We start from the raw sequence: 14,264 nt of genomic DNA, 5'->3' as shown, positions 1-14,264 counted from the left end.
GATTATTTTTCATTACTATTAAAAAAAATTCAAATTATTTTTAATAGTAATGAAAAATAATCAAACTTTATTAATTATAATTATTTTAAATTAATTAATAAACATTAACATTAAATAACAAATACTGAAAAAATGAGTATTTAGTGAAAATTAAGGTTAAAAGTGTAAACCTTGAATTATAGGAATGAAAGTGAAACAAAACTAAAATCTCATGGGTAAAATTGTATTATTTTAAATTTTAGAGACTTAATTGAAATCAAACTCAAAACTTAAAGATTAAAAGATGTAGCAATTTGAAACTTATGACTCAAATGGAAACCAAACCCAAACCAAAAAAAAAAAAAAAAAGTAATTTACCCCAAAAGGATATATAATGATTGAAAAAAATTAAAACTAAGATGAAGTTTTAAAAATAAGTTTTTTGGTGTTTTTTCACCGTAAGCACAAAATGTGAAAATAAATAAAACAAAGAGCATGGGAGAGTAAAATTGAAACTAGTTTTATTTTTATTTTATTATATTATTATTATTATTATTATTTTAAACTCGTAAGTTTGAAATCATCCGTATGATGAAAAAATAAAATTTCATTTTGATCCGTATATATTTTAAAGTATGTTCAATTTCAATTCTTATATTTTTAATTATCCAATTTTAATCTACTCACTTTTAATCAAATCTTAAATTTAGTCTAATTTTTTCAAAAACTTTTTTTATCAATTAGAATTTTATATTTTGAAAAAATATTCACATATTAAAATTTTTAATATGAAAATTATTAACCAATTTGAGTAAAAATTAATTTTGAGATATCAAATTTAATATTTATTGAAAGAATGAGGACAAACAATTAGATAATCTAAAGTATAGAGACTAAATTCGAACAAATTTTAAAATATATGGACCAAAATATTATTGTAACGGAAATTTTATAATTAATTTTAAAATTAAACTTTTTTTAAAAGAAATTTTATGGAATTAAACTAGATTTGGATTTTTTTTTTTTAAAAAAAAATTACATTTTGCAATTTTCGTAATTTTGAAGGGGTATAGCATAATTGCGTAAAGGGCCAATCCTTTTATGTGTCGACAGGCCCACAATAAAATGGTCACTTCTAAAACCCTAGAAGGCCACTCCCTTTCTTCTTCATAAGCTTATCTTCTCTGCAACTAGCGGCCGAGAAGGGCGAACAAAGAAAAATGGTTTCGCTGAAGCTTCAGAAGAGGCTCGCCGCCAGCGTCCTCAAATGCGGGAGAGGCAAGGTTTGGCTTGATCCCAACGAGGTCAATGAAATCTCCATGGCGAATTCTCGTACGCTTTCTTTATCTGTCTTTTTTAGATTCGATTCTATTGTTTGCTCTCTTGATTTGATTGTTCAATCAGTCTTCATGTTGTTGCTTGATGTTCTGTTGTTTCGATCTCACAATCTGAAGTTGTTTTGTGTCTCTTGGATTACTAGATGATAAATATGTTTTGGGATTTGAAAATTTTCCCTTAGTTTAGGTCCGGAACCCTCGGTTTTTTTATGCGTTTAATGTTCGTAATAACTATTTTTGTTCCTGTTGTTGCTAATAATTTAGACTCGAGTTAATCACTTATCTTTTCCTCAACTTCTGGTTCCCTTGTCGCGTTGAATCTAGTAATTATATAATACTGAAGTTTTGTTGAATCATTTGCATCAGATTGTTAGGAGATGATATCTTCCTGTTGTATAGGAAATTCCGGTTATTATTAAACAAATTTTTTCTCGGTTAGTGAAGTTTAAAGATTTATTTCTCCCAGATGTGAACTTTTACATTGAACTTTCATGTTTTTGCCATTTTACTCTTCCGAATTCGGCAGGCCCCAGTTTTTTATTCTGCGAATTTTTTTCATATTTGATTACGACAGGACTGTTTGAGATTCTATTGTTAATTAATGTCTGGATTATTGAGGACAGGTCAAAATATAAGGAAGTTGGTTAAGGATGGTTTCATCATCAGGAAGCCAACCAAGATCCACTCTCGTTCTCGAGCACGCCGCATGAAGGAGGCCAAGAGAAAGGGTCGCCATTCTGGATATGGTATTTTTTCTGTCAAAGTCTTGATTTATAAATACAGATGCTGTTTTAGAGCATCTTTGATGTTGTCTGATTGTATTTCACTGATTTTCTAAAATGTTGTGACACAAAATTACTTAATGAGGCTTGGTCCCTGTTGTTGTGTTTAAATTCTCATTTTCTAATTGTATTCAGGTAAGCGTAGGGGTACCAGGGAGGCTAGGCTGCCAACTAAAATCCTCTGGATGAGGAGAATGCGTGTCCTCAGGAGATTGCTCCGCAAATATAGAGAATCTAAGAAGATTGACAAGCATATGTATCATGACATGTACATGAAAGTGAAGGGTAATGTCTTTAAGAACAAGCGTGTGCTGATGGAGAGCATCCACAAGTCGAAGGCCGAGAAGGCAAGAGAGAAGACTCTGTCGGATCAATTTGAGGCCAAGAGGGCTAAGAACAAAGCCAGCAGGGAAAGGAAAATTGCTAGAAGGGAGGAACGACTGGCACAGGTTTCTTTGCCATCTCACTCCTGATTATTAATGATCCGATGTTGTTCTTACCTTCAATATCCCCTCTTTAATTTTGTATTTGTTAATGTTGTAGGGACCTGGAGAAAAACAACCACCCGTGACATCGGCAGCCCAACCTGCTGCTGCATCTCAATCTACCCAGTAAGTATAAGTATCAATCTTCAAAATCTATGTAAATCTAGCTTCATTTGTGATGTTAAATATCTTTTCATTTTGTGCAGGGCATCGAAGAAATCAAAGAAGTGAGAATTTTACGAAAGGAGGTTCTTAGGAAGGTTACTTATGATGTTTCTTGTATTCCCATTATTCTAGAGTAGTTTTGAAGAGGCTTTTGCAGCCTTTTTGGTCACTTTTGGACCTTGTTGCTTCATATCCAAGACCAAGCCATTTTAAGCCTGGTAATTTTGTTAGTTTATGTTCATTATGTTTTTTGTCAACCGTGTTTGCTTAATGGAATTTATTTGAGATTAAATGCTGATTGATTGATTTAGGGTGAATGAATTGTGTGTGGCTTTGGTTTTGGATTTTTTTTTTTTTTTCTTTCTATTTTTACAATTCTTTTAACTCATCACTTGACATTTGTTCTGCAACTACATCGATCGAGATTATTAACACTCAATTTCTCTATGGTAACAAAATTGGTTTATAAGAATTGTACGGGTAACGAACAAATCAAAATAACATGTTTTTTTTTTCGGTTTTCAAGGGATGAGGTTTTTGTATGGATGACTTAAAAATTTTAGGGAAAATGCTTTCAACTTATTGTAGATGTTTTGCTTATTTTTCGCTTTGGCTCACTTTCCTGCCCTTTCTTTTGCATTTAGTTTGATGTTATTAAAGGAAAAATTGGATTAGGTAACTTGTTTCAACTCTGTCCCTTTGGTAGGATTACAAGGTTGCTTACTCTAACTCAAATTAGATTGGGAAATTTTTGGATGTGCTTTCAAAATTATTTATTTAGTGTATGATATGGATTTTTATTAGATCGACAATTTAAGGCCCATTTTGTAATTATTTGGTTTTTTGTTTTCGTTGAAAATTAAGTCTATAGGCATTTTTTCTCTCTTCAAATTTCTTCTTTTGTTATCTATTTTTTACCAATAGTTTAAAAAGTTAAGCTAAAATTTGAAAACTAAAAAAAATAGCATTTAAAAATTTATTTTTAGATTATATGCTCAACAATTTTAATATTTGAATTTTAATATATAACAATTTAATCTTTTTTTACTATTTATGAGGATTTCTATTGAGATTTATAGAATTTTTATTTCTAATCTATATTGACCAATAAATTGATTTGGACAAAAAATGTGCAGTGAACAAACTATCGTGAATAAGTTATTACTTAATAAAATTAAGGGACGGGGTTATGAGAAAATTGATAACATGGTTCTTTGTATATATATATACACGTGTGTGTATAACTTTTCGGATGTGAAATTGCCACAAACAACAAAGTTTCCACCTTACAAAATTAGTACTTTCTATAACACTGGTTCAAATAGCTTTTCTCGGTCCATCTCAGACGAGATCACTACCGAAATTCATATAATTATGGAAATTACATTGAATATAATATTCGTTAAAGATAACCAAATTTGGAGAAATTTTGAAAATTTATATGGTTGATCTTGTCCGAGATCGATCGAGAAAAACTTGTTTAATGATTTTTCAAAAAGCGTACTAGTTTTGAAAGATGAAAAATTGAGAATGGTATTTTTGATAATTTTTCTTAATTACTTTCTCAAACTTTCAAATAGTAAAATTTTAAATTTGACTCTCAAATTTATAAAAGTCCTTAGAATCGCATGAGACAATAAGCTGAGAGACGCTAGTCAAGATTCTTTTGTACACAAAAATGGGAAATATCCAACATTAGAACAATAGCTAGCCGAATAAGAAAAAAAAAAGGAAAATATTAAATGAGTAACAAGAGCAAATGCAAATCAAAATGCCAAGTCGAACAATTGCTAACCAGTTGAGAATGTATTGCAGAAATTGAGAAGAGAGGTGGGGGTTGATGATATAGAAAGACGAGAGGGAGAAATCACAACCAATTTTAACAATTATCTAACTAAATTTAAAAGTTTAGGCTCGTAATCATTTTTTTTATTTTTTTAAATTAAGTCTATAGACGTTACTTTCACTTCCAAATTTCTCCATTTCTTATTCACTCTTCACAAATTATTTAAAACACCAAACTAAATTTTGATAACTAAAAAAAGTAGCTTTAAAAAAAATGTTATTGTTTTTTGAATTTGGTTAAGAATTCAACATTGTACTTAAGAAACATGCAAATCGTTGTAAGAAATGTGAATGGATTAGACCTAATTTTCAAAAACAAAAAAATCAAATGATTATCGGATGGTGGTGTCCATTCTTGAAGAGGGAGATCCGCGTGGAGAAGAAGTTCTGTTCGTGGCTTGTAGAGGGAATTCTTGAAGAAATGATTCTCCAAAGGTAAGAGTTTCTGAAACCCTATGTAATTTATTTAAAGCATGCTATAGTCATGTAAATGCATATCTTGTTGTTGTTTTATAGTAAAACTTTATATTCAATAAAAATGAGATTTTGGTCAATCTTTTGCTTCCGCTCAAAGGATTTTTTTTTTTTTTTTTAAATTCCTTCAATTGGTATCAGAGCCAGGTTGTAGGTTTCTAATTCTAAATTTCATTCGTTTTATTGAATCGATTTTACAGTAATGGTGGGTTTTATAATATGCATCTTGTTTCATGTGATGAATAGTTGTGGATGCTTTTTGTTGATGGATGTTTCGAGATAGAATGCTCTGTTTAAGACTTTCTTTAATTTACAAATTTGGTTTGTAAAGGCCCCTATGTTTTAGGGCATTAATCTTGCAATCGAGTCTATAATTTGTAAGTTTGAGTCGCTCGTGTTGTTCCCAGGATGCTTCAAAGAAGAGTTGCAGAGCGTTGTTTCGATGGAAAAGACAAAACAAAGGTTCCAGATCGTGTAGCTATAGCTAAACGATTGGGTAGCTCTTGTTATGCGATCAGATAGCTTTTGCTATATGATCGTGTAACATTTGCTAAATGATCACATAGCTAATGTTACGCGATCGTATAGAGTTTGCTACACAATCGTGTGGCATTTGCTACAAGATCGCATGGTTACTTGCTGAACGATTGTGCGGTCTTTAGTTGCTCATCGCATGGTTGCTAGCAAAGCGATCGCGCAATCTTTCATTCACGATCGCATAGATGCTCTTCGCATGGTTGCTAACTACGTAATCGCGCAGTCTTTCATGCTCATCGCATAGTCGCTTGCTACGCAATCGCGTAGTTTTTCATGCTCATGGCATAGATGCTCGTCGCATAGTTCACTTGCTACACGATCAGCTACAAGGTGGTTCTTTGAAGGGCAGTTCAGTTCGAGTGGTTCAAGGCTTGGTTCACCTATTTCGAACCGGTTGACTTATTTTTTGTAATAATTAACCTTTTATTTTCTCCTTTTAGGGGTCCTATCCCGGTTCATCAACTGTTAGTGTAAATATACATGCGATGTATGTTTAAAATTATATGTTATAATGTATGTCATATAGTTTGAAAACCCACCGTAGGTTATGCATTTAATTTCATGCATCATTTATATTATAAGTGTTATAATATATGTATATGCATGATTTAATTTTGTAGCATGCTCATGCATCATATAATATAAGTGTTATACTATATGCTTGAATGCATAAATAACATAGTCATGCATCATTTATATTATAATCGTTATAATATATAGTTTAAATGTATGCATGTGATGTATCTTATTTAATTTCATTACTTTGATATATATAAGTGTTATGTATATATAGTAATGAAACGAACAGTGCATGATGCATGACATTACTTTAGGTAATCTTATAAACGTTATGATTTTATAAAGCATGTCAATCGATGCAATGTAGGTTTTAATTTGTTTCATTTACTTTATAAGAGTTATAAATAAACAAAATTAGAAATTAAACTCAATAACTAAGAGTTGCATGCAAACTTAGGTAAAATCATTTTTTAAAATAGTTTTAAAATATGATTGAGATAGACCTAAGTTCACAAATTTCTAATGAGATTAGAAATTATATTAATCTTTTTTAATCGATTTAATAGGATTAAATTGATTTTCAATAAAAGATTAAATTTGTAGCAAATATATATATAAGGGACCTTTTGTCTAAGGTGAGTTCTAGCTAGGCTGGGATACTTCAGTTGACGGAAACGGAACGCCCATACTTGGGAACCTACTTGGAAAGGTGAATTAGATAGATTTGCTACAAGCATACAATTGTTGATTAACATTTTTTAAAGTTTTTAACGAATATTAATCAAAATTGTTAAAGTGTTGTAAAGTGCTACAAATGATCTGATCCTAATTCATTCATGTAGGGACATGTGAGCGGAGGTATCCTATACAAAGAGTTTGTATAAGACCGGACCACAAAATGATTAGTCTCTTTATATAACGCCGTTAATGATAGAAACTTACATTTCACTAGGATGACCATAGTGACATGATCTAAATCCTGAGTGAGTTGTGAACTCTTACTCATGAAGGTGGTCCTTTGATTTGTATGGGTGAGCGTGGCCAAATTGCCAACTCAACAAATCTACCATTTTGGGGATTCGTCTGACTGGGAAGCTGGGAACACAACTACACAAGACAGAATTCACTCCTTCTTGAATGTAGGGGCAAGTAGATAGGGCTGATTCCGGGTCTTGAACATAGTGGCAACACCCTCTCCTGGCCTAAGAGGGACTTAGTCATAGTTGAACTATGACTTATTGTTCATTAGAGGAATCACTGGTACTTAAAGCGTTAGATGTAATTATAGGGGCAAAATGGTAAGTTTGACCCAACTGTACTTACGAGAAATTTGCAAAGGGTCATTGCACTGTTGATTGGTTATGTCCAATAGACACAGAAATTTATCTATAATGTGAAGAGTGCAGCTGTCGGTCTTTAGTGGAGTGACCGACAGTTAACGGATATTGGATAATTTAATTAAAGAGTTTAATTAATTATCCGAGTACCGTTGGAGCTTCAATCTACAGGTCCACAAGGTCCCTTCTGTAGCTCAACTAGGATTACTAGGATTTAATCGAGAATTAATTTGAAATTAATTATATATGATATAATTAATTAAATTGATTATATATGTGATATAATTAATATAATGTATTTGATATAATATAATTTAAGGTAATATGAGAGGAATTTGAATATGATTCAAATATCAAGTATATGAATGAGATTCATTTTATTGAATATAAATATGATTTATATTGAGAGGAATTAAATATTTGGATATGATCCAAATATCAATTATATGGATGAGATTCATATAAGTGAATTTAGTATAAATGTGATTTATATTAAATGTCATGTGTTGTTGAGAGAAAATAAAACCTATAGTTTATGTTGTATTTGATGCAATATAAAACTATAGGCTATATGTTATATTTGATATAACATATAGCATATAGCATATATATATATATATATATATAATAAAGTAGTTATTATATATATATATATATATTNATATAGCATATAGCATATATATATATATATATATATATAATAAAGTAGTTATTATATATATATATATATATTATTAATATTAATTTAATTGAAATTAATTAAAGGGAAGGAGTTACAACTCCCTCCCCTCATTCTCTCAATTATTATACATGGGATTCAAGTTGGGTGTAGATGATTCTACTTCCTTATTTGGCTCTGTGAGAAGAGTTCTCTCTAAGAGAAAAGTTCTCTGTAGAAACTTTCCTCTCCTCCTCTCCATCTCTTTTCCCTCTTCCAAGGATTCAAGCAAAACCCACAACTCTTACTTGAATCATTTATCCCAAGAGAATAGAGAGGGTTCTCGAATGGTGGTGTCCGTTCTTGAAGAAGGAGATCCGCATGGAGAAGAAGTTTCGTTCGTGGCTTGTACGAGGAAATTCTTGAAGAAAGGGTTATTCAAAGGTAAGGGTTTTCTGAAACCCTATGTAAAGCATGCTATAATCATGTAAATGTATATCTTATTGTTGTTTTATTGTAAAACTTTATATTCACTAAAAATGGGATTTGGATAGATCTTTGCTTCCGCTCAAATGATCTTTTACAAAAATTTCCTTCAATTTTAACAATTGTATAAATCTAAGGGTTCAATTGTTACCAATAAAAGTTTAAGAGTGTAATTGCAACTATCAATATACCAATAATTTTTGCAATTTGCCATTTTTTTAGACAATGTTTAAATGGTATTGCTCTTTGTAATTTTGTCCATTGTCTATTTTAGTTTGTATTTTCAAAATATTCATTTTAGTTTGTTTCCCCTTTTTCAATCATTTAAAACTGAAGTGAAAGTATCAAAATGGGTATTTTATTTTAACCAAATCAGACTAATAATAATAATAATAATAAAAGGAGTTGTTTAGGGCTCCAAATTGGAATGGGTTATGCAGGCTATAATAGCTCAATCAACATTTGGGACGTGTGTCCAAAAAGTTGGGGAAAGAGTTATTTTAACCCTCATGTTGCTACTGTATTACTACGTTATAATTCAATGGTTAAAATAACAAACTCTCACTCCCTCCAATGTTTCGACTCCAATCGTCAACGACCACCTTTGTGACTAACTCCAGTGATCACTTTGATAATGACCACCTTCAACCAACCACCTCTGTGACTATCTCCAATGATCACTTCGATAATGACTACCTTCAACCAACTCCGATGATCATCACTGGGAATTTATATGGTAACAACCACCACTAACCCTAGTGACAATCATTGTCAGCAACCACTCTGATGATTAGCTCCTCTTTGACAACCAATTTTAATGACCACCTTTAACGATGACCACTTCTGACAACCAACTCTAAAAGCTATTGTTACCAACGATCTCCAATGGTGGTCTTCGAACATTGCTCAAAACTCAATACTCTAGCATATTAATGTGAGCATGAAAGGCAAATAAGTTAGAGGGGAACATCTCTCGAAGCAAAATAAGGGGACTAAAATAATTATTTTAAAAAGTTTAAAGACTAAAATAGACAAGGTTAAAAATCAAGAACACAATAAAACAAAACTTAAAAATTTATAGAGGCATTTGGAACACTTGAGTTGACTATTATAATTCACTGAATTTTAGTCTGGATAAGAAATAGTAAAAACAGTCATAAAGAGAGAAAGATTTATGAATATAAAATTATAAATATTGTAATAAAAAATATTTCAAATAGTATTACTATAATTAATTATAAGTTATAAATAAATATAAGCGCTACTATTATATTTGAAGCCCAAACATGAAGTCCGACTATAATAGTCCAATCCACCTGAAACAAAGTTGGTAGATTAAAATGATATACAATAAAAGTTGGTCAAAATTATTTTTTTTACTCCCACTTTACTCGTACGGACAAACTTTTACTGCCAGTAAATTATACTCCTCAGGCTACATAATTCGTTCCCGCCGCCGACGAATTACCCGCGTCAAAATCGCCGTCGTCTCTTCCCCTCCGGTCAACATGATTTTTCTGAATCTCCAAAATACCCTTATTCAATCCCCAGATTTCCAACCCGTCAATGCCAGATCAATATCTATTATGTAGTGTCATTTTCGTCAATAAAATATATTGCCTTTCCATTCCCCAATCTTCTTTCCATTTTCTCATGAATAACCAAATCCACCACCACCCACCCCCGAAATTCCCTCCGTTCACAACGCCCATAACCGCCGCCCTGTTGCAGGAATCCCTCCGACCATGAGCTCCACCAAAAACCGCCGGAAGGTGGCTCCGTCAGCCGCTGATTCCGGTGACTCCGCCGATAAACTGGACCAGCTTCTTCTTTCTTCGGCGATCTGCAACGGCGAGGATCTAGCTCCGTTTGTACGAAAAGCCTTTGCCTCCGGGAAGCCGGAGACTCTGCTTCATCACCTACGCGCCTTCTCCAAGTCCAAGGAATCGGAGATCGAAGAGGTCTGCAAGGCTCACTATCAGGACTTCATCCTTGCAGTTGATGACCTCCGATCTCTTTTATCTGATGTTGATTCTCTTAAATCTGCTCTCTATGATTCCAACTCCAAGCTTCAATCTGTTGGTCTTCCGTTACTTTCTTCTTTGGATGCCTTCGTTGAAGCACGGACGGTGTCGCGGAACCTCAATCTCGCGCTTGACTCAGTCCGCGCCTGTGTTAATACCATTGAGCTTTGCTCGAGAGCGAACAAACACTTGGAGGAAGGCAATTTCTACATGGCTTTGAAATGCTTGGACTCTATTGATAACGAGTATTTGGAGAAAACGCCATCGTCGACGCTGAAGAGGATGTTGGAGAAGAATATTCCTGATATTCGTTCGTATATAGAGAGGAAAGTAAGTAAAGAGTTTGGGGATTGGCTGGTAGATATCCGAGCCGTCAGTCGAACTTTGGGGCAATTAGCTATCAGTCAAGCGTCGTCGGCTCGTCAACGTGAAGAGGATCTGCGAATCAAGCAGCGCCAAGCAGAGGAACAGAGTCGGCTTAGCTTAAGAGATTGTGTGTACGTTTTGGAGGAAGAGGATGAAGACGGCCTTGGTGTAGTCGGGGATGATGCGAAGGATTTGTATTCCAACGGCGGAGGTGGACTTCTAGGGTTTGATTTGACTCCGTTGTACAGAGCCTACCACATACACCAGACTTTAGGACTTGAAGATCGATTCAAACAGTATTACTTTGAGAACCGGAAACTTCAGTTAACATCCGACTTTCAGGTATCATCAATGACTCCTTTCCTTGAATCGCATCAAACGTTTTTCGCTCAAATTGCTGGATTTTTCATTGTGGAGGATAGGATTTTTAGGACCAGTGGGGGTCTAATATCAAAAATGGAGGTTGAGAATCTATGGGAAACTGCTATGGGTAAAATGTGTTCTGTTCTGGAAGATCAGTTTTCTAGGATGCAAACTGCGAATCATCTTTTGTTAATCAAGGACTATGTGAGTTTGTTAGGAGTAACTTTGCGTAGATATTGGTATCCAGTTGAACCTTTGCTAGATGTTTTGAGCAAGCACCGGGATAAGTATCACGAGCTGTTGATATCAGATTGCCGTAAACAGATTACTGAGGCATTGTCAGCTGACAAATTTGAGCAAATGCTGATGAAAAAAGAGTATGAATATTCAATGAATGTTTTATCATTTCAGTTGCAAGTTTCAGATATTGTACCTGCTTTTCCCTTTGTTGCACCATTTTCCTCCACAGTGCCCGACTGCTGTCGAATCGTGAGGTCTTTCATTGAGGATTCTGTGAGCTTTATGTCATATGGTGGGCAGCTAGATTTCTATGATGTTGTAAAGAAATATTTGGATAGGCTATTGAGTGAAGTACTAGATGGAGCCTTGTTGAAGCTAATTAGTACATCTGTTCATGGAGTCTCTCAGGCCATGCAAGTGGCAGCAAATATGGCTGTCTTCGAGCGTGCTTGTGATTTCTTTTTCCGTCATGCTGCTCAGCTTTCTGGTATTCCACTAAGAATGGCTGAGAGGGGTAGGAGACAGTTTCCACTGAGCAAAGCTCGTGATGCAGCAGAAGAGACTCTTTCGGGGTTGCTTAAAACAAAGGTTGATGGTTTCATGATGTTGATTGAGAATGTTAACTGGACCCCTGACGAGCCTCTACAAAATGGTAACGAATATGTAAATGAGGTTATTATATATTTGGAAACTCTGGTTTCCACAGCTCAACAGATATTGCCTGTTCAAGTCCTTAAAAGAGTATTACACGATGTTCTTTCTCACATATCCGTGATGATCGTTGGAGCCTTACAAGCAGATTCAGTAAAGAGGTTTAATGTTAATGCTGTAATGGGGATTGATGTGGATATCAAATTGTTGGAAGGTTTTGTGGATAGTCAAGCTCCTATTTTTGCGGATGAGGATATAAATCAGTTAAAAGCAGCTCTTTCTGAAGCAAGACAAATGATTAATTTGCTTTTGAGCAGTCATCCAGAAAATTTCCTGAATGCAGTTATTCGGGAGAGAAGTTACTACAGTCTGGACCACAAGAAAGTTGTCACAATATCTGAGAAGCTAAAAGATTCTTCAGATCGATTATTCGGAACCTTCGGAACTCGCACTATGAAGCAGAATCCGAAAAAGAAATCACTGGATACTTTGATAAAAAGACTCAGGGATGTGAGCTAATTGAGATAAGCATTGCTTTTCCTATTTGTTTCTGCTGGTGATTGAGATGGCAGTTTTCTCTTATTGGTTCTTTCCTAACTTTATTTCCTCTGTCTCCCAATTGTTGTCTTCTGTTTGATTAGAGATGTGCACATTTTTGTATATTATCACATTTATGTAGTTGTTTCATACTTGATTATCTTTGGAAAGTGTCAGCAGAAAACATCCATGGAGATTCGGACTCGAAATACGGTGCTGGTGATAGTATTTTCTGAGCTGAAAACTGGCCGCATCAGAGACTGGTGATGAGAACTGAACCAAGTCCATATTTTGTGGATTACTCATAGACATAAAGGTTTACATGGGCTTCCCCCATAAAATCATTAATTGAGTTCACAGTGAATACCGCTTACAACTGGTAATTTGTCATTTGCTTTTAGTGTTGCCATTCTTTTAATGATAATCTTCCAGTTTTATTCATATATTATTTTTTTTTTTTTTACGTTGTCACGTTGACATGACTGTTTATATGACCATCATGCAGGATAGAGTAGTATATTTTGGGGTTTACCCATTTAACTTTTAAGTGCCATGATCTCTGATTGTAAGTTTTAACTGTTGTGTTTGTTTGTCTTTGTTATTTGTTGGATCGCATGCTTTACAATGTGGAAGATTAAGGAGTTGGAGATGTTTGTGAGGGAGTTCATGTTATCTTAGTTTCATTGTATATGGTGTTCATAATGAAGTTATGCTTGTCAATAGATTCTACTACTGTCTATTGTTGTCACAACTCATCTTAGAGGTCGGTAGAGTAAAATGAGGCAGGGTGTGACAATTCAAGACGTCTTTTTTCTTTGAATTCCAACGTAAAAAAAAAAAAAAAAAATTAAATCTCTGTTGTGTCATGAAACTAGTGCGCTTTGTGTGCTGCATCTCCTTGTGAATAAAGCCCTGGTACTAGAGGAAGTACCAAGAGTTAAATTATGAGTTTGGTATATGAACTTTTTAGGGTATCTAATGGATCTTACAACTTTTAATTTTGTGTCTTAGAAGTGTTAAGTCTGTAACATTTTACTTGCCATGTTCATTGTTAGATTATATTGTTTCAAGATTATTGGTGGGTAGTTTAAGTCTATTTTAGACATTTGGTATTGTAAATATTATGACACGGGCCTATTAGCATCTTTTTGAAATACACGACTAAAACAGAGATCAATTTAAATGTTCAAAATTCATTTAAAGTATACCAACTAATAGGAAAGATATTCTGATTGTGTTAGATTTATAACATTTACAACAGACGTGGTGCTTAACTCATGAGCCAGATTTATAACTCGAGATTGTAGTTGATGTTTAAACTCGCTACAAATTAACTAATCCTATGAGCCAGATAAATCGCATTTTACGCAAATCCTTGTTTGTTATTACTAGTTTCAACTTCATGCTACAATAAATTCGAGAATTTGTATGTACGTCCTGCCCAGCTTAAGTTTCAATGTGCCAACATTTTGAATTTCT

The 14,264-nt window shown here is 33.7% G+C and overlaps 2 protein-coding genes across 2 annotated transcripts; both read left to right on the top strand.

The window, feature by feature from the left end:
• Positions 1 to 1,117: 1,117 nt before the first annotated feature.
• On the top strand, positions 1,118 to 3,069 carry LOC120085046 (60S ribosomal protein L19-1-like). Its single transcript, XM_039040882.1, has 5 exons — positions 1,118 to 1,311; positions 1,940 to 2,062; positions 2,234 to 2,547; positions 2,642 to 2,709; positions 2,790 to 3,069. Exons 1-5 carry the CDS (start codon positions 1,200 to 1,202, stop codon positions 2,812 to 2,814), a joined length of 642 nt encoding a protein of 213 aa, XP_038896810.1. The 5' UTR covers positions 1,118 to 1,199; the 3' UTR covers positions 2,815 to 3,069.
• Positions 3,070 to 10,065: 6,996 nt separating this feature from the next.
• Positions 10,066 to 13,325, top strand: LOC120085813 (exocyst complex component SEC15B). Its single transcript, XM_039042012.1, has one exon. The coding sequence runs from the start codon at positions 10,350 to 10,352 to the stop codon at positions 12,765 to 12,767; it is 2,418 nt and encodes an 805-aa protein (XP_038897940.1). The 5' UTR covers positions 10,066 to 10,349; the 3' UTR covers positions 12,768 to 13,325.
• Positions 13,326 to 14,264: the final 939 nt, after the last annotated feature.

Source organism: Benincasa hispida, chromosome 9, assembly GCF_009727055.1.
Source record: "Benincasa hispida cultivar B227 chromosome 9, ASM972705v1, whole genome shotgun sequence".
NCBI classification, from domain to species: domain Eukaryota; kingdom Viridiplantae; phylum Streptophyta; class Magnoliopsida; order Cucurbitales; family Cucurbitaceae; genus Benincasa; species Benincasa hispida.
Note: the sequence above shows the minus strand (reverse complement) of the source record. Positions and strands in the feature narration are given on the sequence as shown.